Source organism: Leuciscus leuciscus (assembly GCF_965113295.1).
Source record: "Leuciscus leuciscus genome assembly, chromosome: 2".
Lineage (NCBI taxonomy): Eukaryota > Metazoa > Chordata > Actinopteri > Cypriniformes > Leuciscidae > Leuciscus > Leuciscus leuciscus.
In genome coordinates this window covers 50,699,736-50,727,259 of record NC_138726.1, presented here as the reverse complement: position 1 = coordinate 50,727,259, position 27,524 = coordinate 50,699,736, and the positions used below count along the sequence as shown (strand labels likewise).

Below are 27,524 nucleotides of genomic sequence, written 5' to 3'. Positions count from 1 at the left end.
ACAAAAAAGCGTTCTTATTTAAAAATTTATTGATTGGTTAAAAATAACAAAAATTTCACATTGTTAACAAGCTGAGAAAAGCTGGCTTGATCCATACATGACCAGTCTTTTGGAAGTTTTTGGACAGAGGACATTTTCCTGACAGCTAATAAAGCAATGATTATCCTGCTGCTCTTAACACAATGCTTCACAGAGACACATGATTTATGGCTAATAATGTAATGACACAATTATGCATGTAGTATTTAAAAAAAGAAAAGAAAAAAAAAAGCAGTTTATTAAAATAATCACATGAAAAGCATTATGAAGTAAACAAGTACACTGAACATGATATAGCATGATAAATGTGGAAACAAGAGATTATTTTATTTTATGTAATACATCATTCTCTCATCATGCGTTGAACTGACAACAAATTTCACTATTGTGAGATTTATTTATTTTGCCAGATTTATTTATTTTGCCAAATGTGTAAATAAACTCTCAAGGCCCCAAAATTAAAAGAGAAAAATCTGTAATACATTTTTTTTTTGCATTAAGAACATAAAACATACTTTTCATCATTCTTTTAACCACCACAATTCTTTAATTCTTTAAGGTTTTTCATATAATCCTATCATATTCCCTTTGGTTTTGGAGTGCAATATGACATTTCTTTAAAAAAGAACCCCAAAAGCAATCAGATATGTTTTTTCTTTTTTTTTGGCCATTAGTTTAGCCTCAACAGGGTAAAAGTCAGTTCATGAAGAAATGTAGGTAGTGAATAGCTATGCGTTATATCTGACTTGTAAATGGTCAAACAACATTGTGACATGTTTTACAAAAGCTGGCATGACCTTCCAAATGCTTCATGATGGTGCAATACGATATTTCCTCCATGTTTCATTTCCTAGAATATCTTCATGCCTTAGTTATTCTCGCTCTCTTGACTCCTGGTATCTGTCTCTCTATGTGCCATTTTCTGGAGAACTAGAGGAAGAGCGGACAGTAGAGGAAGAAGCTAGATGTTCCTTACTGTCTCCAGTCCCCGCCCCTTTAACTCGCCACTGGAGAATGCAGGTGTCTTTCCCGCCCAATGACAGGAGGTGATTGTCATTATGCGTGAAACGAACGTTGGTCACATGACTGCCATGGCCCTCATACTTATAACTTGGAGCCTGACAGAGAAATCAGGGAATAAATGATTGATTTCTTGCAGTATAAGCAAAAACGTACTAATCTGCATTTTCTAACACAGCATTACATACAATATCTGGCCTTTTAATACAATATTAAGCATACAGAGTCTAATAAGATTTATTGTTTTTAATTTTATTTCCATTTTAAAATGATAATTTCTTTGACTCTCAATGAATATTGACTGTTCAATGGGAGTGGCAGTGACTCACCTTTAGTTTGGGACATGGATACTGGAACAAATGAACCTTGCAGAAGTCATCGGCCACTGCCACCATACTCTTATTGTGCGAGCGACACAAGGCATTGATGTCTGTCCCATCTGATCCCTCGAGCCACACACCTAGACAGCATGACAGTTACATTTTATTACACTGTTGAATAAACTGCTGGTGCATACATACTACTACTACTACTCATGAGATACATCTTAAGGAAAACTACATAACTTTTTTTTTTTCAAAATTAACGAAAATTAAACAAAGAGTCAATAGATAAACTACGGCAATGTCTCCAAGACGCTTGAAGAAACCTTCCTGCAAAGCTACCTGAAACACTATGTGCGAGTGTACCTAGGACAAAAGCTGTTTTAAACACAAAATATTGATTTGATTTAGTTAATAGAAGTTAATCGATAAATAAAATCTATTTACACAAGTGCCTAAAACTATTCACAGTACTGTAGCTTTGCAGGAAGGTGTCTTCAAGCGTCTTGGAGATGTTGCTGCAGTTCTTCTGGATTTAGTCTGTCTCAGTTTGGCTGTTTCGGCTGTTGTCAGAATCCTTGTGCATACAAAAATCTCACTGGATTATTACTATTAATAACAAAAGGAATGCTTGGAAAAAATGTAATATGTAAAATGTAAAATTTCTACTCTAAGTTGTTTTAAACTGTGCTATAGAAATAAACTTGACAATGACATTGACATTTCCTACTGACACAACTGGCTTAAAACCAGTTTTTTCTTGGGTGAAAATACTATCGTGCCTACGACTTTTGCACAGTACTCTGTGTGTGTGTGTGTGTTTATATATATATACACACACACACTACTGTTCAAAAGTCAGTATGATTTTTTAAATGTTTTTAAAAGAAGTATCTTCTGCTCACCAAGGCTGCATTTATTTGATAAAAAACAATAAAAAAAACCCAGTAATATTGTGAAATATTATGACAATTTAAAATGACTGTTTTCTATTTTAATATTTTTTAAACTATAATGTATTCCTGTGATCAAAGCTGAATTTTCAGCATCATCAGTCTTCAGTGTCACATGATCCTTCAGAAATCATTCTAATATGATGATTTGATGCTCAAGAAACATTCATTATTATTATTATCAATGTTGAAAACAGTTGTGTACAATTTTTTTTCAAAATTCTATGATGAATAGAAAGTTCAAAAGAACAGCATTTATCTGAAATCTAAAGCTTTTGTAACATTAAACACTACCGTTCAAAGGTTTGGGGTCAGTAAGAATCTTTATTTTATTTTTGGGGGAAAGAATCAATACTTTTATTCATCAAGGATGAGTTAAACTGATCAAAAATTACAGTAAAGACATTTATAATGTTAGAAAATATTCTATTTTAAATAAATGCTGTTCTTTTGAACTTTCTATTCATCAAAGAATTTTGAAAAAAAATTGTGCACAACTGTTTTCAACACTGATAATAATAATGAATGTTTCTTGAGCATCAAATCATCATATTAGAATGATTTCTGAAGGATCATGTGACACTGAAGACTGGAGTAATGATGCTGAAAATTCAGCTTTGATCACAGGAATAAATTACAGTTTAAAATATATTCATTTTAAATTTCACAATATTACTGTTTTTTTTTTATTGTTTTTTTTATCAAATAAATGCAGCCTTGGTGAGCAGAAGATACTTCTTTTAAAAACATAAAAAAATCTTACTGACCCCAAACTTTTGAACGGTAGTGTATATACAAACAATTCCATGTGGTCCGTTTTACTCCAAATATTGGTAATTATATATTAATAATATTAAAAATATCAGCCAGCATTAAAAAAAAATAAAGTAAAAAAACTAAAAATAATAATACACTGATAACAAACAATAATAAAAAATGAAATGCTTTCTCTCACCCATGACATGGAATCCAAGCACACAGGTATAGGACGCCCACTCTCGATCTTTACTTTCAAACCGGTTCCTCAACAGCTTGCAGCCGCTTGCAACATCCCCTTTTTACACGAACATAAACATTTAAATGCATTTTAAATGATATCTCTCATTGTCTTCTATGAATATGTCTCTGTATATCATGCACACAAGCCTTACAGTATAAAATTTCATAATCGCCGGAGTTAGACATGATGTATTTTCCATCTTTGGACCAGTCGAGGTGAGTAATGAAACTGGAGTGCCCCTAAAGTTACATTTAGGGAAGAGATAAATCTGCATGACTTACAGTGCACTTTAACACAACCCCTATAAACAACAAACCACCATAAAACGGTTTTACATCATTTAGGATACTGTCCCAGCATGCTTTGCTTACTGTGCACTTTCCGAATCGTGCGTAGCGTCGACCACCGTCAGTGACGTTGTAAATGTAGATGAAGTTATCATGGGAACCAACAGCCAAAAAGCTGCCATCTATGTTTGGGTGAGTAGTAAAATAAAAGTTCCTGATTGTTAACAGGCTTATGAGAACTGCAGACCACATTAAAACACATGCCCTATATTCCACAAACAAGCTAGAAACATAAAGATAAGGAACAGTGAGGCCATAGCTTCTTCTTTTTTTTTTTGTACAGTGATTTTGTTGACCTCTGACCTGGTGAGTATCTCATTACAGACAACTGCTCGTTCCCATCAGTCAGGTCTGACACCACTTCTTTGGTTTGCAGATCCAGTACAACCCATCTATATAGGTAAGGGGTTAAAACCACCAGAAAGCCATTAAAAAGGGAACATTTCACAAGCTCACTGTAAAACTGAAGCTGTAATTGTTATCGGGTGTGCTGTAAATAAAATGTTTTACCTTCCAGTACTCAGTCCAACAGAGACAAGAGCTCCATTAGGGCAGAAATCAGCACACAGACCAGATTCCTAGAGACATGAATGAATAATTGCAAATTCATTTTCACATTACAATACATTTATGTTCATGTTGTGTGGGTGTTTAAATATGCACGTTTCCCACGTAAAAGTTTTTCACCTTAATAAATCAATAATAACTTTGACAAAATGTTTAAAATTTGATATACTCATATGTTATCTGGCATAGACCAAAAAACTGTATTTGAACTACTGTTCAAAAATGTCTTGTCAGTAAGTGTCAGCAAGAACACATTAAATTGATCAAAATTGACTATAAATGCATTTATATTGTTACAAAAGATTCATCAAAGAATCTTGAAAAAAGAAGTTTGATTTCTGAAGGATCATGTGACACTGAAGACTAAAGTAATGGCTTCAGAACATTTATTTTCCATCAAATGGAATTTTTTTCCCAAAATATTTTTTTAGATATATTTTTTTAAGTAATAATATTTCACAATACTACAGTTTTTACTGTATTTTTAATCAAATAAACTCACCCATGGTGAGCATAAGAGACCTCTTTAAAAAAAATATATATATAAAAAAAAAAAAATATTACCAACCCCACATTTTTTAACAGTAAAAAATTTTTAAATAGAAAACAGTTATTTTAAATTGTAAAAATGTCCTTAAAAGGTCTTAACAACCCCAAACTTAGGGAGTGGTAGTGTAAGCGTGTCGAGATCACATGACCAGCCAAATACTGTTTACTTTATCTCAAAAACACCCATATTATCAAATTACCAAATACATTTCAGCTGTGCATTTCTACTCAGATAACCAATTTTTTTTGCATCCATGCCAATAGTGTTGTGACACACAAAAAACACTTAGAGGCCACTTACATGACACCGTTTTAAACTAAAAACGCAAAACCTTTTATGAATTTTGACCGTTCATTTACACAACAATGGCATTTCGTGGTAGCCTGGCTCCGCCCTCCTGCGTACTTCCGCTCAATTTTATTTCCCTTCAGTACTACGTCTGGGATTGTGGTGTATTCCTTGGTTTTCTCCGATAATTTTTTTACCGGTCAAATCAGCGAACAGAGGGAGTGGATGAGAACGATGACGTTGAGGTCGTGCGCTAGTTTGAGTTGTAGGGTTACGTCACGACCAAACATAAGCGATTGGTGAAAGATCCAGAGTGGCAGATCCAATAGTTTTAAACTTCAACAGAAAACCCACCTACATGGAAGTTAACGCTTGTCAATGGAGAGAGGCCAGACTCTCTGTACAAATGAAATGTACGAGAGTCTGGTAGAACCAGGCTAATTTCGTGGGCCTGAAAATGCAAACTTTTGAAAACAGGTTTTTTGAGAGCGATGCAGTAATCGCCTCTGTGCAAACTACAAAAACACGAATTTGTGAAAACGGTGACGTCAAGCGCATGCGTGTGATGTGATCAGTCTATAGGTGCGGAGTGTTTCTTTACAAAGTGACATCGCCAACTACTGGCGTTGCATGAATAATACAGCGTTTTTAGGCGTTGTCTCGGATCAGCGTGAACGGGGATCGTTTTGACAACAGTGTCGTCTGTACGCGAAACCTTTAAAAAGCGCAGAGGTTTTTAGTACATCGCTGTAATGTATACGTACCCTGAGTGTGCCTTAAATTACAGTTACAATTTTCTGTGACCATTCTAACCTCTAGTGGTGTGCACCAGTCCAGTTTGTGGTCCTCTGCGTTCCACACACACACTTGACGATCATTTCCACAGGTAAGAAAGATGTTCTGGGAGGGGTGTGTGGCCAGACCCCACGTTTCGTCCACATGGCCCTGACAATTGAATGAATTGAACGTCTTTAGATTCACAAACTAGCTAAAAATGCTTAAGACAACTGATGGCAACTGAACGATGTATATTTGCATATGAATCCAATCCATCTACCTGTACAATGGCCACAAACCCATCTGAAAATGTTCCTCTCAGGATTGCATTTCGTGTGGTGCCAACGAGCAGCTCCTCTCCATCTACATCTGCAATGGTGCGGACTGCACCAAAGTTCTCAGGAATCTAGAAGAACAAAGACCATTCAAGAAGTTTTAGATTTTTAAACGACACTGTACTTTCATATATTCATATGGCTACAAACACGCAGTTTTGAAGATAATACAGACTCGTGTTTCACCTCACACTCTCTTTCAGGCGCAAGGTCTGCGCTCCAGCGGATGATCTTGCGGTCCTTGCCTCCACCACTGAGTAAAGCTCCACCCTGCAGGAGGCACATCGTGAAAACGCTGCCTTCGTGAGCACGCGTCTGCTTCATGATCTGCAATGTCTCTGCATGCGGAGAGAGGAGAACAAGCGGATTAGTACATTTGAAGAGATTGACAGAATCGATATAGTTTCAAATAATGAAAACAGACTATATTAAAGCCATATTTTAGTTCAGATCTATTGATAGCATCTGTGGCATGCTGCTATTTACCATAAAGCATAAATTAGACTTGTCCCTTAGTTTTAAAAGTAAAGGAAAATCTATTGCACATACAGTGATACTTCTGTACCGACACGGTTGCCAGGTCTGAGCAACAAAACTAGCCAATTGGCCAATCAAAATAACCCAATATGATTTTCTCCGTCAGTGGCTGAATTCTTTGCTGATTTTGTACGTCAACCCATGGCAACAACTTAAAAGTAGCCCAATTCCAGGGGAATAAATAAAATGAATAGCTTTAAATGCTACAAATGAATTTAATCACTGCAAAATTATAACTGAATATGTGAAAGATGGATGTTTATGTAGAGATTTGCTAACGATTAAGGAAGTTGCAATGTAACAGAAGTGTTTGATAATTTCTTCTGTATTGTGAAGTATCATTTTGCACACCCTTTGCTCCTTTTCCTAATGTTTTGATATCAGCAGCTGATTTTCCCCATGTGAGAATGTTCCCCTCAGAGTCTCCCGTCAACACATCACCCGTAAGACTGAACACGAAGCACATGATGAACTTGGGCTTTTTGTATTTCTGTTAAACACACAACAGACAAAATCAAATACCAAACAAAGAGTGAATACATAGCTGAATGCATTATGAAGCGGTTCTCAACTCAATGTAAGCCTTTAAAGCTAATCATAAACTAGATATGCAGCATATTACTGTAAAATAGTACCTAAGTAAAATGATGATCTCACATGGAAACGCCATAGTACCACAGTATTTTGAGTTTTTAATTTATATAATTTTTTCCCCTTTTCGTGCATGGAAAAGCACATGATACTGAAATTACAGTGGAGGACAGTCAACTTGGTGGAAAAATATGGACTCACTCCAAAGATGCCCTGTTTCTTGGTCATTGTGAAACCGCTCATGGTCCAGAAGTAGACGTGGGACTTGCCACAGGAGATGATGTTGTTGGTGTCTGTAGGGCTGAATTCCACAGCCAAAACTGCCTCAGTAGTGCTCTGAAACACACACACACACACACACACACACACACACACACACACACACACACACACACACACACACACACACACACACACACACACACACACACACACACACACACACACACACACACACACACACACACACACACACACACACACACACACACACAGTGAAGACATATAGTTGTACCAGTGGCTCTGTTATTACAGGAGAAAAGCTACAATTCAACTATAAACATTCAGTCAATCTTCAGCTCACGTCAGTTTAATGACAGAAAATTACTGTAATTGTCCTGTATTATCAAAAAGTATAATCCAGAAACTGTAAATACCTCTTCAAAGTTCAGCAGAATATAATATAGTCATTACTTATGATTTCTAAATTGTTCAGGCTCTTTAATTTTGTTCTGGGTATTCATCTTATTGTTTCCAGAATTCCACCAAACATACTTCTGAAATGCTCGTGAAATCCTGAATGATATTTAACTCATTGCAAATGACTTTATAAAAATAAACCAACTCATACTGAGATGAAAATCTAGATTCACTCAGTCAGCAAACAGAACTCCCTTGACAAAGCGTCATGCTATTCTAAGTCCAACTACTTCCTAAATCCATTACTAGCAGCACAGCCCAAAAATAAAACACCAGGAAGAAAAATTACTTCATACAAATGGCCGGTCTTTAAAGCGCACACAATCACTCACACAAATCAACTGTAAAATATTTAGCTGCTCCCATAGCAACCCCGCTCAAACCGCTCGTGCAGAAGTAGAAAGAAATATTTAGGACAAAGGGTCACACAGAGAGAGAAACTATCCACAATAAAGCTGACAGTTTTTTTATTTTATAGCATTAACAGTGAAAGTGCTTGAAAAAAATTATGTTAGGCTACTAAAAATGAGAATGTAAACTTGATCCATGTAGCTTTATGTAGATATTACAATGGTAGAAACTATTGAGCATTTGTGTGTGTGTGTGAATGTGTGTGTGAACAGACCTTGACTTCAGCATGCTTTATATTTTTATTCCAGTCCCACACAGAAAGCATGTGTTCATTGGAATCATCGATTACACAAAGGAATGTACCAGCATCCTATAGCAAAAAAAAAAAGAGAAAGGAATATATATATATATATATATATAGAAATACATTTTAATTGTAAATAAATAAAAATTGATATATGTATGTATGATCAATGTGCATTTATTAAAATACTATTCCAAAAGACTGTCACATGCTAAAAGTCAATGTTTCTAGTCTATAAATGCCTAATAGACCAAGTCTGGATCCTTGATTATATTATTATTTTCCATATTAATTTCTTTTTTGATATTTTATATTCTTTGCACATGTGAACAGCCCTCTCTATTCTCTCTGTCTGCTGTGTTTCAACTGGAAAGAATGCAAAATGGGAGGCAATACTCACTGAATTGGAAAATGCTACGGATCCGACACCTCGCTCAAATGTGCCGAGGCCGATCTGCTGCAGTGTCACTAGCGTGTTGGAGTCCCAAATGTGCACAAAGGGCTGAAGAGGCTGACAAACACACATAATCGCACAAAAAACGTAAGCAGGTAATTGATGCATAACATGGATTTTTTTTTTTTATGAATGTATAACAGACTTACACCATTTCTTTAAATTTTGTTCATGATTTTAATCAATGTCAACCAACATACTAATCTTATTAATCAGTGGAATGTGATTTATTCACCTTGCCATCTTTGTCCACCCCTGCTGTCTGTCCAGATGCTACACGCACCTTGTCCGGGTGGATGGCAAGACTACAGGCCAAAAAGTAAGAGAAAAAGTAAGGACATATTAATCAGAGAAAAAAAAAAAAAAAAAAAAAAAGTTTTCTCTACACTCACCATCTGACACAGTCTGTGTGCTTGCGATAATGTCTTTGTGTTTGGTTGCTGATGTGATACAGGACCACCACGCACGCAATAAAATAAACTGCTTCTCCAGACGGCAACAGGTAAAGGTTTGCTCGACAGTCCCGTCCCCTGTAACCATAGCTGGAAATAAAAGGATCAAGGAACATTTGCTAGTAGTTATGTATTATATAAAGCAGGGGTCACCAAACTTTTTTCTCTGGGGGCCACATTATCATTCCTGACTGTGATGGGGGGCCGGGGCCGGGTCAGCTATATAACATAGAATTGTATGACCCAGACCAAAATGACCACCAGCAGGCCTCATTGTGTAGTAGAGATTACTAGCCTGGCACAGCCATCCCCACTACTATATCCACACTACTATATCAACACTACTATATCAACACTTGATTCCTGGCACATATTTGTTTATCTTTACTAGTGGTTTGCAAAAGTAGTAATCAAGTCTTCACACTTTGTTTTAATTAAAGTTATTCTTCACTTTAAAAATAATCGTTGGTCCACTGTTCTTTGAAAACTCTGCTCTCTCTATTAGGAGTGGAACGGTACACAGAAGTCATGGTTCGGTTCATACCTCGGTTCAGATATCACGGTTCGGTACAAGTTCGGTACAATGGAGGGAAAAGCAAAACAGAAATGCAGAAGGCTTGTGCATGTCTCAGGCTGTACCACCAAAGGAAAATAAATTTCCTTTGGTGCCTTGTATTTTTTTAAATAAGTTTTATTAATAAAGTAAAGACATAGAACCAGTGTATTTGTAGTGCACTGACAATAGTTTTATATAATTAGTTTATTAATTAAATTAATAAAAAGACAAAAAGATCTTGAGATATGTTTGGTAATTGTACCTGAATGAATAAAAAATTTATTTGCTACATTTCAGATTAATATATTTTTGTTTTTCTTAAAATTTTTATTAACACTAACTTAAACACTTTGCAGTTTGAATTTTTTTTTCAAACTTTGCGACTTTTCGATCGCGCCCATACCTCTCTCTCAACATGTTCCAGCATTGCAATCTTTACATCGCAGCCTGCTTCAGAGCTAAGGCGGAGCTAAAGATTAGGTGTCCCTAAAGAACCCGCGTATCTAACAGTAGTTCCGCATTGCATTAATTAAGTTGCACGCGAGTTTTATTTATATTTATATAATAGGCCATGACGACTTGTCTTTTGGGGATTGCCTCATAGGGCCGGTTCAAGTAGTGGAGAGCAGAGGGGCTGGGGGGCCAGTCAAAAGGGGGTGGCGGGCCTGAGTCGGCCCGCGGGACTTAGTTTGGTGACCCATGATATAAAGGAAATCTAATTCACTGTGTTTGGCCATGTGAGGTAAAGAAATATATACATATAGTAAGTAAGTATGTATGCATGTATGTATGTATGTAAGCAGGGCTTGACATTAACTTTGCTCCCCAGCCATTTCCAAAGTCACTGGCCACAATTTTGACATTGATCCCATGGGGGAAACTGCCTGATTTTTAAAATATTATATTATAATTTGGCAGCAGGTATATTAGGCTGCTGTCACTTTAAGACTTGATGCACGGATCCATTATACTGTTACACATGCAACTGTTTAGGTTCACTTAAAACATAACTGACTGTGTTTACGTAAATACTTGCAAAGACCGTCATTTTGACATTATTTGACTTTTTAAGCGCAATAAGCAGCAAACAATAACTTAATTTAGTATTGTGAGGGGGCTTTATGTGCACGCATTTGGGGTGTGCGAAATTAGTAAAATTGTGCGCAATACGTGCAATCCCACACAGAAACTCAAGCCCTGTAACACCAACAATACTCATCCGGAGCAAATTAAACGAGTGAGTGAGGAGATGCGGATTTGTGTGTCCCTCACTGTCTGAGAAATGAAAGAAAATGAGAAAGCGCAGCTGATATCGTGTATCTATTCTGTGGAAAATGAGAATTGGAAACGTTTCAGATATTTCAGTATCGATATGTATCAAAAATCTATATTTTATATATATATATCTATAAATCCAACCCGCCAAAGTGGCTAGTAGGAGTGACTGTTGCACGCCACTACTGAAGTCCACCCGCATTTGGGAGGTTGGAGGGTGTTAATGTCAAGCCCTGTATGCAATAAAATGACATATTTTAAGTTTATTTTATGTTACAATTAATTTATATGAAAGTAAATTAATTTTAAATTGAATTTAGGTTCAAATGTAATACATTAATAAAAAATATAAATGCTAAAAACAATAACAAGAGAATTGTTTTAGGATACACCCAGTCGAGATCCAGTTTCTGTGAGGGAAGATCAATTTTCAGCTCCTCGTAGTTCAGAATGTCTGAAGGAATGTACATGGTGATTGGTCGTCCACGAATAAACATCTTGATTGACTGACCTGTAAGTAAAATGAATGTGATTTGAGACACAAGAATGCACAACGTGAAAAATGTACGATGAGCAACTTCAGAGTACAACATATTATATAACTAACAAAACAAATTTTTTTTACGCAAATATTTTTAGGCAACATTTAGTAAGAATCCAGTCCATGATAGAAACCTACTCTGAGTTCCCCTCCTGGACCCCTGAGAGCCTGTTAAAAGATAAAAACACAAACAAACATTATCTCTGCATTTGCAAAACACATTAGGAATTCCTGCAGCCCAACTGCACTCCAACTAGCTCTACAGGGAGCTCCAATGAGAACACCTCTGACTCATCGCTGTCATTGTCTGGACCTGGATTTGGACTGGATCGACAGGGAAAATTTTGTTTTTAACAGGGTCTTTTAAAAGCAGCGAGGCATGCAAGTCAATCTGCGTGTCAACTGCGATGGAATGACAATAAAAGCAACAGCCAGAAACCAATAAGCAAAGTTTGCATCATTATATCACTAACCCCTAAAGATCTTTTATACAGTATAATACGGGTTGTTTTGATACAAGAGATAATGAGAGTATCTCGTATTCCTCGGATTTGAGTTTAAAGTTTAAACTATATCCGACTCATGCAGGACCGCTATGTCAATGTTATCAGAGAGATGACAGGTGACGCCGAAACATTCCATAAATGTGTCAGTTTCATCCCAGAGGGGAAAAACAACATGTGTTTGATGTTGAGCGCAGTCACGATATTTCAAATAAAAAAAAAACATTTACCCTTCCCATTCAGTAAAGTGTGCAGGTGAATAAATTATTAAAACGCCGCACGCACACAAACGAGAAGGCCAAGGCAGTGCTGTGAAAATGTGGTGTGAATTTCTGGCACGCGGGGAAAAGGAAACACATCCATCATCCTGGTCAGAAAAGTCGAGTGGTGCGGTTGCATAACCGACGAGAGTAACTTTCCAGTGTGAGCACAAGCACTCCTGTGTCTCACTGCTGAAGGAAACATGCATAATGAATAAACAAACAAATAAATATATAAAGACTAGACATGAGACCACTTATGGCTTATTATGGTAATTAAAATTCGCCTGTGCTCAGTAACACTTACTCATACGTGTTCATATGCACAGTGACCTCACTGCATCACATTGCATTTTGGACAGAATCTGTTCTCTAATCTAGAATTTGTAGTCTGGGGTCCATGAAGCTATAGCAGGGGGGGTCTGTGGATGGATACAGTACCATTCAAAAGTCTCGGGACAGTGAGATTGTTTTTTTGTTTTTTAAAGGGGTGGTTGATTATGATTTCACTTTTTTAACTTTAGTTAGTGTGTAATGTTGCTGTTTGAGCATAAACAACATCTGCAAAGTCACGATGCTCAAAGTTCAAAGCAAAGGGAGATATTTGCTTTTAAAGAAATCGCTTTTTAAGGACTACAACAAACGGCTGGAAGGGACTACACGACATTCCTCCCGGGTTAGTGACATCACCAACCCTAAAATTTACACGATTCAACGCGTCATTTATAGATTATCATGACAGAATATGCTAATCAATGATTAAAAGATAGTTTACTCCACATCAGCTACATACATTTAAACATAAACAAAAAAGTTTTTGAAATTTTCAGGGCACAAGCTGTTGTAGCTCCGCCCCCTGTGCTGGGAGCAGCTGCTCATTTGCATTTAAAGGGACAGATACAAAGACGGTGCATTTTTGCAATTTTAACATGCTATATAAAAATATCTGTGGGGTATTTTGAGCTAAAACTTCACATGGGGACATCAGATACTTATTTTACATCTTGTGAAAAGAGCATTATACCACCCCTTTGAAGAAATGAATACTTTTATTTAGCAAGGATGCATTAAATTCACCAAAAGTGACAGTAAAGACATTTATAATCAACGATCAAACCAACATTTGAAATGCTGTGCTATGTGATTGGTCCACTGGTTAGTCAAGTTATCCAATCACATCTACTGTTGAGTCAAAGTCACAAGAGTTTTTTTGTTGCGCATCAAGGGATTTATTCAGTAAATTTGTTTCCATAGTAGTTTATGTGCATGACTTCTTATCGGATAAAAATATATCCGTCTCAATTCTTTTGCGCATATTTAGAATTTATGCACATCTTAGCATTTTCATCCAGATTTTTTTATGCAATATCCCAAAATGCGCATACAAATAGTTGAATGGAAACACTACTGTGAAGACTGAAGCAATGGCAAATGTTTTTTTTTTTTTTTGATAAAATAAATTAAGCCTTGGTGAGCCTTCTTAGAAAAATAAGTATTTTGAACGGTAGTCTATATAAACATATATAAACTTATTAATAAAATATATAAATATATCATTTTTTTAAATGTGGGTATTTTGTAAAAAACAACAACTTATAATATCATCTTCAGCGGGTCTGCAGCTTCATCATTTGATTGGGTTGCCTCTGTATAGTGTATAACACACTTACAAAACCTAATATTATACAGTGGCACAATAAATCCAGGACATGGTAAAGGTATATAATGTAACAATCAGCTTATTGCAATAACATTATTTATTTATATTTATAAATATAATTTATGAGTAATTATATAGGCTTAATGAGAAAACCAAGCGTTATAGTATTAGTGGGTCCCTGGGTTGGCTGAGTAATGGTTAAAATGGTAGAGGAAAAGCTGAAAATTTTTTCCCATTATTATTCTGAATCCACAGCTGTATGTGTGATGTGTTGATGAGAGAGATTAAAATATATTATGTTACTGATTTTTATATATATCATTTTTCCTTATCTTTGGCTGAGGGAAAAACATTTTACTCAAGAAATTGTAACCTGACAATCCTGATTGGAGGAAACTGAACAGACAGTGACTATGTGATGAGTGACATTCAGAAAGGTTAAAAGGATCTTGTTTTCCTAACACATGACAGCTTTTCCAGTAATCAAACACACCGGAAGGCATGAGAACAGAAAGGAGCATTGCAAACTACATAAATAGTGTGACAATAAGTAACTGATAATCTCTGTATCCAGTTCAGAGGTACTGTACCTGGGGAATTTAGGTAAAAATGGGAAAACATCGACCTAATTCAAGTCTGAATTATGACACAGCAAGGCTGATGAGGTAAGAATAATGAAGAAAAAGAAGGAGAGATAAAGTGAGAGATGCCTTACCTGTGCTAGAGATAATGTCTTTTGCCCGGCTATGGAGACAAACACATCAATGAATGAATGAATGAATCATTTAACATACTGAAAACAGAGAATATATATATACTAAAGTACAACAAGAAATTTAATTGTTTTTTAAAGGCTATTTAGCTATTTTCATCACACAAAAAAACATACTTCAGTTATGAAACTAAATTATTATTATTATAGAAACTAATTAAGATATTTAATACCCATTATACAAGAAATTTCATGATAACAAGATTTTCATGAAATGCATTCAAATATTAAATATAACTTAATCTCGATCAAAAGCATCTGTGGCATTCTGTCAATTAGTACTAAATCATTTTCCCTCATCCAACTTAAAGCGCCCCTTTTATGCTTTTTCGAATATTATCTTTTATGTAGCGTGTAATACAGCTGTTTGTGAATGTAAAAGGTATGCAAAGTTTTAAAGATCAAAGTGCTGGAGTTATTGTCTCCTAAAAGAAAGAATCGATACTGAACTGCCAAAAATGAGTTATCAGTAATTTCAGTCTCACTTCCAGTTACAAACCTATGTAGGTCTGTAACACGTTTGCATAATGAAGTCCATTGGCTGACTGTGTCCTACTACAACATCTACTCTGACCCTCAAACACAGTAGTTGTAGCTGATGAGGCCTGAATGAGTTTTTTGTTAACAAGTTGAGATGACAGTTTTCTGTGCTGCAAAAGCAAATCCACTTTGCATGCTCGCGCTTGAATTGATACAGTAAAACTGATGCCATCGTTACTGTTCGCATCAAACACTGCGGAAGCCTCCGGAGCTGAAATTCAAATATGGTAATAGGGGTTTCTTTTTCGACTCGCGCTGCAGTAGACCAATCACAACAGACTGAGCCGTCTAACCAATCAGAGCAGAGTAGACCAATCACAACTGACCAATCAGAGCAGAGTAGATCAAATCACAACAGTCTGACCAATCAGAGCAGAGTAGGCTCGTGCAAATGAGGAGTTTAGAGAGAATGGATTCTTGATTGAATAATTTCAGACACTGTGAGAAAAGAGATGATACTGCAATGTATATTATGTATAAATGTGAGTGTTTTTTGTCTTTGAATGCATGTAAACCTATTGTAAGAAACCTTCAAAATAAAATTAGGAACCTTTAAAATAGCATAATAGGGGAACTTTAAGTAAAACAAAAAAATTAAGCACAATGGAGATACTAGGTGCCTTACATATTGCCTGAGGGGCTGCACACCTTTCTCCAATGGGACAACTGATAAAACTTGAAAAACCTGGTAAACCCTTTAACTTTTTACATGAAATCCAAGCAACGACGGACAATCCTACATGGAGCAAACTTCACCGACTGTAAAGTGATTGATGATTTAGACAAATTTACAACTTAAATAACAGAATCAATGTAATTGCTTGAACAATAAGAGCATCACTGTTTTTCTTTTTACAAACCTCTGATAGACTTGCTCCAGAGATATCTATTGTATTTGCATTACCACAACAATCTTTCTGTTGTTTCTATAAACTGAGGGATGAGTCATAACGATTTTCTGTGGTAATCGACAGCATCATAGATTGTTCTGATAGAGCTTAACGTATTTATTTACTCTGAAAGATTCACTTATGATGAGTGATAAGTTCAGAGCATGCTTGAACTGAAAAAAAAAGCGGTTCTCACCTCTCCAGACTTGGAGACCGCATGAGTAAGTTGGTCGAGGAGGCCGCTTTCTTAGAAAGCCGCAGTTTGGTCTTGTCTTGGGAGTCCTTACTTCTCTCACTGTTCCTCCTGACCCTGATTTTCAAGAAGAGATATTAGTCAGTTACTCCATGAGGCATACAAATCTGATTCACAGAGTGCATGCAAGCATTAATCAATGCAGATACGAGCATGCCAACATGAACGTCACAGAACGTGCTTAGCGTGATTTGAGTTTCCCATCAAGTTTGGACAGCATGCAAATGCACCTATTATTAAACCCACTACCCACAATCACCCACAATCAATCCATCATGCAGACACACACACATGCAAATAAATCAGAAATCAGAGTTAATGCCACGTTCGAGTCACAGTGAATTTGCCCCATATATTTATTGTGTGAGGGAGTATGAGTCTGTGCTCACTGAGGGATTGCTTCCTCTTGCACGCCCTATTTCCTGTTCTTCTGAATACCCTTAGAGGCATCCAATAAAAGCTACATGAAACAGGAAATAACTGTGGTCATGTGATCAATGATGATACTTGCGGTGAAAGACAGAGAAGTGAAACGCGGCTGATAAAAGGGGGCTGTCCACTCTTAAATAATGCTGAAGCCTTACCCTGACACACTTTTAACACATTCTTTATGGTAGTCGAAATTAGCGATAAAACATTATATCAGCCATGCTGCTAATTTAGAGATAATGCACAAATGTCTTATAACATTTATAAAATAAATGTTCATTTATTATCATATATGTCTCATTTTCCATCATATCTACTCTACCATTCAACAATTTGGGGTCAGTAAGGTTATCGTTATTTTTTAAAAGAAATTAATACTTTTTTTATTCAGTAAGGATACATTAAATTGCTCAGAATTGACAGTAAAGACATTTATAAAGCTACAAAAAGATTTTTATTTCAAATAAATGCTGATCTTTTAAACTTAAACAGCACAGCTGTTTTTGACATGAAAGAAATGTTTCAAATCAGCTTATTAGAATGATTTCTGAAGAATCATGTGACGTTTTAAAATCTATTAATATATCATTAATAATATATTTTTTTTTATTATAAAAATATTTCACAATATTACTGTTTTTAGTTTATTTTTGATCCAATAAATACAGCCTTGGTGAGCATAAGGACTTCTTTAAAAAATTGCATATATATATAAATAAGTGTAGGTCAGAATATATATATATATTCATACTCACCAAGGCTGTATTTATTGGATCAAAAATAAACTAAAAACAGTAATATTGTGAAATATTTTTATAATTAAAAAAAATATATTATTAATAAAAAAAGAAATTAGTATGTGCATGTTGTATATTTTGTTGAACAATAATAATAATATACAGAGTTTAAATAAGGTAGATTCAGTTTCCTAACTTAATTTTAATTGTAACATATGGTCAGTGTCTATTTAAACAACGCATGGAACTTGTCATGCATTGAACTTTCAAACCGTGCCAGTGTGGTCCATGGTACGGCATTAGTTTCAGAGTTCGTCTGCACGAAATGTTTTTAAAAAACACACAACTGTTTTCATTCAGTGCTAATCTAGCAGAAGAGAGACAAGTTACAGACCAACATCTGAAATGGTCTTCAAGAATCTTAGGGGCCACTGTAGGTCATTTTCAACCTTCTGTCAACATAATCTTGCGTTATCTTTTTCACTGTTCAGTTCAAAATGTAGTATTTAATTCTGGGTAGCCAGGCTCTGAGATGCAATTTCGGACACCACTTTAACATTCTTACAGCATATTTACATACGCTGATTGGTCACGTTTAGACATTTTTAACTGTTCCCGCATGCTGAAACTAAACAAAGCATGAATCTTTAACGAAGCATGCATTGTTTATTATTTTTGTCTGGCGCTCTGTTGTGAAACAATCTGCCGTAACACTCGAGCACCACGTAACGTGGACTCGATAACCCTTTTGCTTGATATCCATGCAAGGATACCCAGAAGGGACGGGACATAACTATCAGTAAAGCGCTGTTTACATGAAACAGAATCCACCCACAAGAATTATAACATTCCATTTGAGGGAACCAAGAAATACAGAAGTTACACAGACATTTACACACACCGAAAGACCACCCAAAGCATGCATGCAGATACATCAGTCAATGAATCAAGAGATTTGCTTTATTTATAAGATTAAGTGAGATTATTTGATGGGTTAGTATGATTTTGGCTCAATCATGAGCTTTTGTGTTTCTGCAAAACCGTGTTACAGACAAGATTCCCAGGAGCTGTTCTGACATATATACTCAGACATTTCGACATTCCTGTCACACTGACAGCTTTACGGTTTAGAAATTATCTAGAGGAGTCGACGGGTCTCGATTACACAATGTTACAGCTGCATTTATTGAGGAATGATGCACTATTCTTGCAACTGTATTAACGGACAAGCATGCCTTACCTAGCTAAATCAACACTGCAACTGAACAAACACTTGCTGCCAACTGTCCATCCCTTTCCTATTAAAAACTCAAAGCGAAAATTACTAGAACTCTGACATCTGCCCCCACAAATCACAATGCATTTCCAAAGAAGTCAAAGCGTGAACTAAATCCAAAAACAAATGTAAAACTCTGTTGGCACAGAGCTGTGATCTTTAAAAGAGATGAATTAATGCCAGAAGTACAATAATACTGTCAAATTCGTCATCCTGAAGTGCCCTTAGGGATACAAACGTATGTGTCTCTGGTGTTACTAAAGTACCGATACATTACTGTAGCTCAAACTGTAGATCAAATCCATAAACATAAATAAAAAAGATATGCTTTAAAAAAAATATCTTTTGCAATGTTATTTCAGTTTAAATAAACAGGAACCATGTTTCTATAATGTACTTTAATACATATACTATAATAGTATAATAGTTCTCCTGAATATATATATATATATATATATTATATGTGACCCTGGACCACAAAACCAGTCACATGGGTCAATTTTTTCATCGCCAACTCCAGGTCTGGAATGAATAATACAGTGATTTTAGTCGTTTTCTCGGATCGGTGTGAACGGGAATTGTTTTGACAACGTTGTCTTCTGTACTTGAAACCTTTTCAAAAACTCGTACCCTAAAACTGATGCACTAACATCTCCAGTAAAATCAGAGCTGACCTAAATCGCACGCTCCTAATGATTATCCACTCATGCTTGTATGTAAATAAAGCCCAATCTGGGAGCCAAAACCGGCTCAACAAGCTGTAACTTTGGTTTGTGCAGCAACGCAAGCATTAGTGTTAGGATTAAAACCAAAACCAGAGGCAGTGAATTCAAGCAGCCAGCCAACGCTTGACTCCACTTTTGGGGGTCAACGCACAGTGTTTTCTCATCCTCCCGAATGGAGGAGAGTGGGCCTCCGTGTGGGATGGAGGTCGGCTCTTTTGGGGGTGCCGGCGAGCAGGACGTTGGGGTTTGAGGGCATGAACCCTGACTGTCTTCGCTGCTTTTGCTCAGTTGTTGCTGGAGGGTTCTGATTGTGGTGGGCTGGATGGCGTCTTCTACTAGGGCGCTCCAGGTTTGGTCTTCATTGCCGTCTTCCTCCTCTCCCCTGAGCTTGGTCGGGGCTTCATCAACGAAAGGGACGCCTTCAGGTAATGCATCCTCCAAGGAGAGACTCTGTCTGGTCCGTGTCAGGGCCAGCGGGACGGCATTGTGATTTGGGATCCACGGTTCGGTCTGTGTGCACATGTCACTAGTGCTGGGTTTGTGGTTGGAAATGGTTTTAGCCCCGCCCTCCCCATTTTCAGCTGTGTTTGAGATATGGCTAAAGATACACAAACAAAACAGTTTAATTGTGTTTGAGATAAACATTGTCTAGAAATGCTGTCTGTTGGGGGAAAAAAATGCTACTTGTTGGTTAAAGTGAACAACAACCCAAAAATGAAAATTGACTCATTCTTATGTTGTTCCAAATATCTCTGACTTTCTTTTCATGGAACACATTGGGGGTAAAAATCACGCTCCGGGGGTCACCGCAATACGACAATTACTTATAGCGATTAAAGAGGCAGGGGGGCTCATGACCTCTATGCCTCCAACACCCCAGAATTGTCTGAAAATAGTCTTTATTCTCATTCAGAGAACCAATGAACCAATCAGAGAGATTTGATGCACTATTTTTTAACTCAATACAAGCAAGAGCAACTTAAATTTCAGCCTGTTTGTCACACAAAGCTATCATATGACTTCAAAAGACTGCTAAAAATTCAATGGGACTACTTTAATGATACATTTATGGCAGTGGTTCTTAACCTTTCTGATATATTGACATTGTTGTCCAACACATTATTTGAAGGCCTCCCCATTTACTGTCAGCCATGATATTTTTTGCTTTTTTTTTTGCTGTAGTTATGACAAAGCTGCTTGTTCTCAAACTTTATTAACAGAAACTGGGAGAATTAATATATTAAACATAAATGGCAATTCTAGATATTCTTTTTGATACATTTGTTTGTTTTCAGCAGAAGAGTCATACGGTTTGGAACAACATGAGTGTGAGTCAATGATGACAGACATTACTACTTTCATAACCGGAGTTCCTTGCTCAATGGCACGATGGCAATAGCTCAAGGTTCAGTCCGAGTGGGGTTTAAGCCTACAACATTTCAGGCACAGTTCAAACTAATCACAATACAATAACGCAGGCCTGTGGTAAACTTAAAAGAGGAACTGTAATTTACATTTCCTGACAAACAAATAAGAAACTGAAGAAACAAAAAATGATAAACACAAACAACACAGTTTTTTCAGTTTTCCCCTTTTCCCTGGATGCTGCCCAGTGCCCAAAATGTCCCAAATGTGAAGTTTGCCAAGGAATGTTGCTCTGCTTCTTTGTATTAAACACGTGGGCAGCCAGACTGTTTTTCACAGAGCTTTTCTCTTCTCAGTATCGTCAAGCATATCTGCAACTTCAGCAAGATGTTACTGCATTTCATTTGAAGATGACAGTTTACTTTACTTTAACAAATAACTGTGTGACTGTGAGTTGACTGTTTTCTGTTAATCAGCCTTGTACTATAACTCCACATATAATGTTGCTGTGTTACCTTTTAAGCTAATCATTAAAGTAAATAACACTACCCAGAGTCATCTGTACCTGTTGGATGTCTGGTGACATCCATCAAGAGAGCTGGTAGACAGTCTGCAAGGTTTAGAGATCCCATCCACGTAACAGGAATGATTTAACACTCGGGCTGCAGCAGGGTTCACTGATGTTGTACATACATACATACACACACACAGACATATATTTGCATGAAGTCTCTATACAACAATAACTTTAATTTAGAAAAACAAACAAACAATGCAATCAAATCTGTAGCAATACATTTAAAACATGTTGCAATATCTTTACAGTAGCACATTGAAATCATTAACAAACCTCTTACCAGCAATCAGCTGCTGCTTAAGCAGGGGTATCTGTTGATCATGGAGGCGGAGTTTGCGTAAGGCGTCGGCCAATGAGGACTTCAGTAGCGTTATTTCATCCTCCTGTGCTTGGAGGCGCACCTCCATTAAAGACAGCCTGTCTGGACACCCTGTGCTGCTTTCTGCCGACACATCATCTAGATGAAAACAACAAAATATAAATATAAAGATCTCACAAAGAACACATCTGGGACAAATGTCACACCAAAAAACAAACAAAAAAAACCATAAATTATTATAAAAAAAATAAAAATCAAATAAAGGCAGTGCAACCATTTCATATAATTACTTAAATACTTCAAAGTTTGAATAAAATATAATTATTTATTTGCATTAAAGTAATGAGATGCAAAGAATCTTAATGGTCCTAAAAGGAAACATTTTCTAAATGCAAAATTTCATAAGTGTATGAGGTTCAGGATGTGAACTTTAGGATATATGTGAACTTTACACAAAAAAAAAAAAAAAAAAACACAAAATGTTTTTCTTAATTTCTTAAATCCTGGAATGTAATAGAAGCTGCATGAGAGTCATTAAGAGTCTTTAGTGCAACTGTTACTGCCAAAGTGTTCAGCCCTCTAGGCCTCAACATACTGAATGAAGTATGGGATAAGCAGGGATATATCTCTGTTACATTAGGCCACATGAAAACAAACAAAAACATTTAATCGTTTTAAATGTTATCTATGAAAATTGTTATAGGTTTAACTATCCTTTCATGCTGTAACTCTAGGGCTAAATACATTATGAACTGCATATGTGAATATAATGTAGATCTATTGTTTACGTCAAATTCATGCTTTTATGGTAGGGTAATCGTCGCAGGGTTCATCAGGTCAGTCTGTTCGTTTAATGGCTTGCAACCATAAACATCTGCGCTTTGCTTCAAACTGGCTAGTATTCTGTAAAAAATAAAAACCATCTTTTTTTGCATCTTAATTATGACATGCAAAAGCTCAAGAAGAATTGTTTTTTCTCTTAATCCGTGAATCTTGCCCGTTTTCCTCCACTTGTTACCACTGTTTTTCTGCCACCACAATGCACTCACAACAGCAGCATCGTAACTGTGACGTCTGCTCCAAAATTATATGCCAAGTTAACAAAATAATCTTTTAGCAAATATATTCACCACCAGGATGAATAATTGCTCATTCCACCTGTTTCACTAGTCCAAATTCATTCACAAATAGCCTTGCTAACAGTGTCTTTTTTCACACACACACAAAAAAATTATATATATATATATATATATTGTGTAAAATAATGTGTTCAGCACTTTTTGTACATTTACTTTGCCATCATTAAATTTCATATAATATACACAGTATATCAGCAATGGCCATATATCAGGGACCACTATTTAAGTGCATAAACAGCAGACTTTTCAATCGTACATGTCAAGAGAAGCGTTCATATTGTTGTCGTGTATGGCTGATAAACTGCATCAAAGTGATAAACACTCTCAAAGTCCTGATTTCCACCCCACACACACTGCCCTCACCCCTATTCATTATGCTTTGATTATCTGTAATTATTGACTAATCTATTTCTGTCCCAAGATTTTTCAAGCCTGAAGCATTTCCTCTTCAGTGATAACCCTTAACTGACCGAATTATACACAGAACTGAACTACAATTGAGCCAGCAACTACTGTCTAGACTCTAGACCAAAACAATAGTTTATTCAAAGGTGCTATTCAAATGTTGTGGCATCAATACAATTTAAATCTCATTGGCAGCATCTGTAGCATTCTGTCGAGTCCCACTGATAATAATTTAAACTTTCCCTTTAGTCAGTATTTAAACGAGCAAAACTTCTGTTTACATTAATGCACTTGCAATAGGGGAAAGACATTCCAGAGGTTTTAAGTCATGATGGTCTTTTCCATCCTATTGTGACATGTATCCGAGTTAAACAGATTTTGTTCATGGGGAATTGATTGGATGGTTGTGGTTTGCTATTGGTCAATCTCATGTGAGTGACAGGCTGTCCCGCCCTCGTGCCAGTAAAAATATAACAAAATAAAAATAATGAAGTGCTCGGATAAATCATTTATAATAAACACTGCAATACTCCATTAAAAAAAGAATTGTCGATTTTGATTTCATGGTGACTTTAAAAGGTAGAAATGAATAGCTCATACAATATGATTCCACAGAATAGACTGATATTTGAGTAAAATTGTCAAAAATTGTCTAAATAAATAAATTGCATTAACAGTTCCTGTGTGTGAATCTCTAAGTACTTTATGGATAGTTACATCACATTCCATTCTGTTATACTTTTTGCAAACAAGCAACGAGTAAGTTTTATCATACTAGTCTTATATGAACATAAACCTTATGTGTTATGTGTAATGTGTTATTTTAATTCTGGTGCAATGCCTTTTCCCATAGACTTTAACTGTAGGTGCATTGTACTGTTATTATGATTTATTTTTACAAACTGAGGGACAAATCTCATGATTTTCTGTGAGATTCCAAATCAATAACATTCCTTTGATAATTACCCTCTTAAGGGCTTTTCACACTTGAAATAGTTAACCCTGGGTCATCCTAACCCCTGGGGTAAACTGAATCCTGGGTTATCTTACTTCAAGTTTCACTGTGCTCATAATTAACCTGGGGGATAAAAATTAATCCTGGGTATTCATAAGCTGACGTTTCACATTTTACTTTCCTAAACCCTGGGTTAACGTTCTTATTTGCATATTTGCAGGGTCAGTGTCATTGATTGGACGAAGGCAGCATGTGACCCGTTTACATAAAAGCTTTAGCATTGCGCATCCTTGTATTGCCGACTGTACTATCGAGTTTATGCGGAATGGATACTTCGGAGTCCGGACTATAAATGTAAGAATGAAATGGTCTCTTCTTCACTCAAATTGTCACGTTTTCTGTTAGCAGTTGACATTTTTCCTCTCAAACGCTGAATTTACCGTTTATATACAATGTGCAGTGTTTCCGTGACTGTACAAAGCATGCAAAATGTACACTATTGGTTGTCTGTTGCTAAGCGTTAAGCTTTAACATTCTTACACCGCATCGTTTCACACTATACAAGTTTGGCAACGCAAAAACAGTGCTAACCCTACTTCTAAATTACAAGTATGAATATATATATTCCATCATGGGATTATTACATGGATTTAGTTTTAATACATTTTTAATTATGAAACGGCTCGTAAACACACTTTAGCATTAGAAAAAATCTGAAATAACATGTTAAACATTCAGTTATTACGCAATCATTGACGACATTTCTCCTTAAAAAGAACCTGTTTGGCATAAAGGTTCTTCAAAACTAAAAGAATGGTTTCACTCAAAAAAAAAATGAATGTGGCTCTTAAGACAAGCTGCTGCAAATGATCGACTCAAGTTCTTTAAAATACAACAGGATGTGCGCACAACCAAAGGTCCAGACTTCCTGAACCACAACGTGAGGCGTTTTGTGCTCTTTCAGACAGGGACAAATAAAATGAAGCCGAAAGTCACACGCATTACTTTAACTTTCTCTTTTTCTCTCTCACACACAGAGACTCATAAACAGGGCTATTCAATGCCTCTGGACAAGAACCATGACTCCTCTGCTCTCTTCCCACAATGGGCTCATTGAAGATGTAGGGCGCTCTCGTCTAGCTAACATGTTTTTCAGCTTCACAAGACCAACCATCGTCCAAAACCACAAACACACCAAACAGATTAAACCAGGGCCAAAGTACTACGAGTGCACAGCTGCCACAAATATGGACTAATAGTGAATCTACTAAAAGAGCCTGAGATTCATGAAGCGCAATGAATGCTACAAATCGTGTGATAGCCCTGTTTGCATTAAATAACTTTCATTTATGACTGCATATGGTGACGAGTCACAGTTGTGGACAAAATAAGACTTTTTTTGCCCTATAAAGGGATAGTTCTCTCACACACACACACACACACACACACACACACACACACACACACACACACACACACACACACACACACACACACACAAATCTGTCATTATTTACTCACTCACATACAAATCTGTCATTATTTACTCACTCACATTGTTTCAAACCTGTAGATCTTTCTGTATGATCTTTTTGGGTCACCCATTCCTTTAAACAGTATTTTTCTAGGAGATTTTACTTTACAAAAGGGTTAACAAAAGGGAGTTATACTAAACTATAAATGCTTGCCAACTACAGCATGGACCACTTAGTCTGACGTTTCAACAAATTTTACACACAAAAATGAACTAGGATGTGGCAATAGATCTACAGTATATTTACATCAAAGTCAACCTCTGGCTGAACTCCATGTGGCCCAACAAGTCTCTTAACAGACTGAAGACAAGCAGATACATGCGAAATAAATATTCAAATGACTTTTACGATCTTAAAGTGCAGGGATAATTGTAATGCAGATCTGCCAGGATGTCAAAACTTGTCATTCCATGCTGATATCAAATCATCAGTATTTACTACAATAACAGACCTAAGTTATGGAAAGGTTTATGAGTGAGCCATAGTATTAGTATAGTATAGTATATACTAGTTTTTTTTTATTTGATTTAACACAAATACAAGAATTATCAAATTTAAACATCCCGATCCCATACAATTTTCCTAAACACAATAAAAAAAATTGTGTAACTATAGTACAAACAGGTCAAAGTTTCCAACATTAATCCCACCTATGTTCTCTCTGTGGTAGATTCAATGCAGTCACAAAACAAAAAGTCCGAGTTGCCAAGTACATAATCATTCTGTGTCAGTACAGCGCATTGTAGTGTAACACAATACGACCCGACTGGTTTGGACCGTAATCAAAAGAAAGGAACAAAGAAGTGCTCTACTTTTGCATGGTAAAGTTTTCATTTTAGCTGTGTGTGGGGATTATACAGATTCAACTGAGATGCCCAACATATACAGATCCAAACTATAACTCACCGTACTGTCTAAACACCTGTTTGAATGAGAACTTATAAATGGCTTATAATGAGAGACAGATGTCTCAAGAATCCAATCTTTCCACATTAACTTAATCCATTCACCCGTTTAATCTGTGAAGTTCCCACATTCTGAGCGGTGTAAATCTTCATAACTACTTCTACATGAACAGATGTGATGTTGATATGATTTTCAGAGTGGTTGTTAAGCATGTCAGTGCAGTTGCTAAGGTATTTTGGGTGGTTAAGTGGTTACCTACTGGCCCAAGTCAGAAAAGCCCACCCCAAGTGTCCATGATATTATAGTAATAAGATATGAC

General features: G+C 36.3%; 1 protein-coding gene across 2 annotated transcripts in view; it reads right to left on the bottom strand.

The window, feature by feature from the left end:
* Window positions 1-11: 11 nt before the first annotated feature.
* eml3 (EMAP like 3) overlaps window positions 12-27,524 on the bottom strand; it is a 42,456-nt gene continuing 14,943 nt past the window's right edge. The window contains exons 2-24 of one of the 2 annotated variants that reach the window (XM_082155602.1): window positions 22,227-22,403; window positions 21,935-22,046; window positions 20,156-20,602; window positions 16,781-16,894; window positions 15,098-15,126; window positions 12,098-12,127; window positions 11,809-11,929; window positions 9,528-9,677; window positions 9,371-9,440; window positions 9,082-9,192; window positions 8,652-8,747; window positions 7,529-7,663; window positions 7,088-7,226; window positions 6,386-6,537; window positions 6,145-6,270; window positions 5,901-6,032; window positions 4,193-4,260; window positions 3,986-4,074; window positions 3,707-3,804; window positions 3,487-3,574; window positions 3,291-3,389; window positions 1,389-1,519; window positions 12-1,157 (exon numbers count right to left, since the gene is read on the bottom strand). In XM_082155602.1, the coding sequence (XP_082011728.1) occupies window positions 948-1,157; window positions 1,389-1,519; window positions 3,291-3,389; window positions 3,487-3,574; window positions 3,707-3,804; window positions 3,986-4,074; window positions 4,193-4,260; window positions 5,901-6,032; window positions 6,145-6,270; window positions 6,386-6,537; window positions 7,088-7,226; window positions 7,529-7,663; window positions 8,652-8,747; window positions 9,082-9,192; window positions 9,371-9,440; window positions 9,528-9,677; window positions 11,809-11,929; window positions 12,098-12,127; window positions 15,098-15,126; window positions 16,781-16,894; window positions 20,156-20,602; window positions 21,935-22,046; window positions 22,227-22,403 (2,924 nt within the window). In that variant the 3' untranslated portion in view covers window positions 12-947. The remainder of the gene's footprint in view (window positions 1,158-1,388; window positions 1,520-3,290; window positions 3,390-3,486; window positions 3,575-3,706; window positions 3,805-3,985; window positions 4,075-4,192; window positions 4,261-5,900; window positions 6,033-6,144; window positions 6,271-6,385; window positions 6,538-7,087; window positions 7,227-7,528; window positions 7,664-8,651; window positions 8,748-9,081; window positions 9,193-9,370; window positions 9,441-9,527; window positions 9,678-11,808; window positions 11,930-12,097; window positions 12,128-15,097; window positions 15,127-16,780; window positions 16,895-20,155; window positions 20,603-21,934; window positions 22,047-22,226; window positions 22,404-27,524) is intronic. The other variant, XM_082155603.1, reaches the window with a different exon arrangement.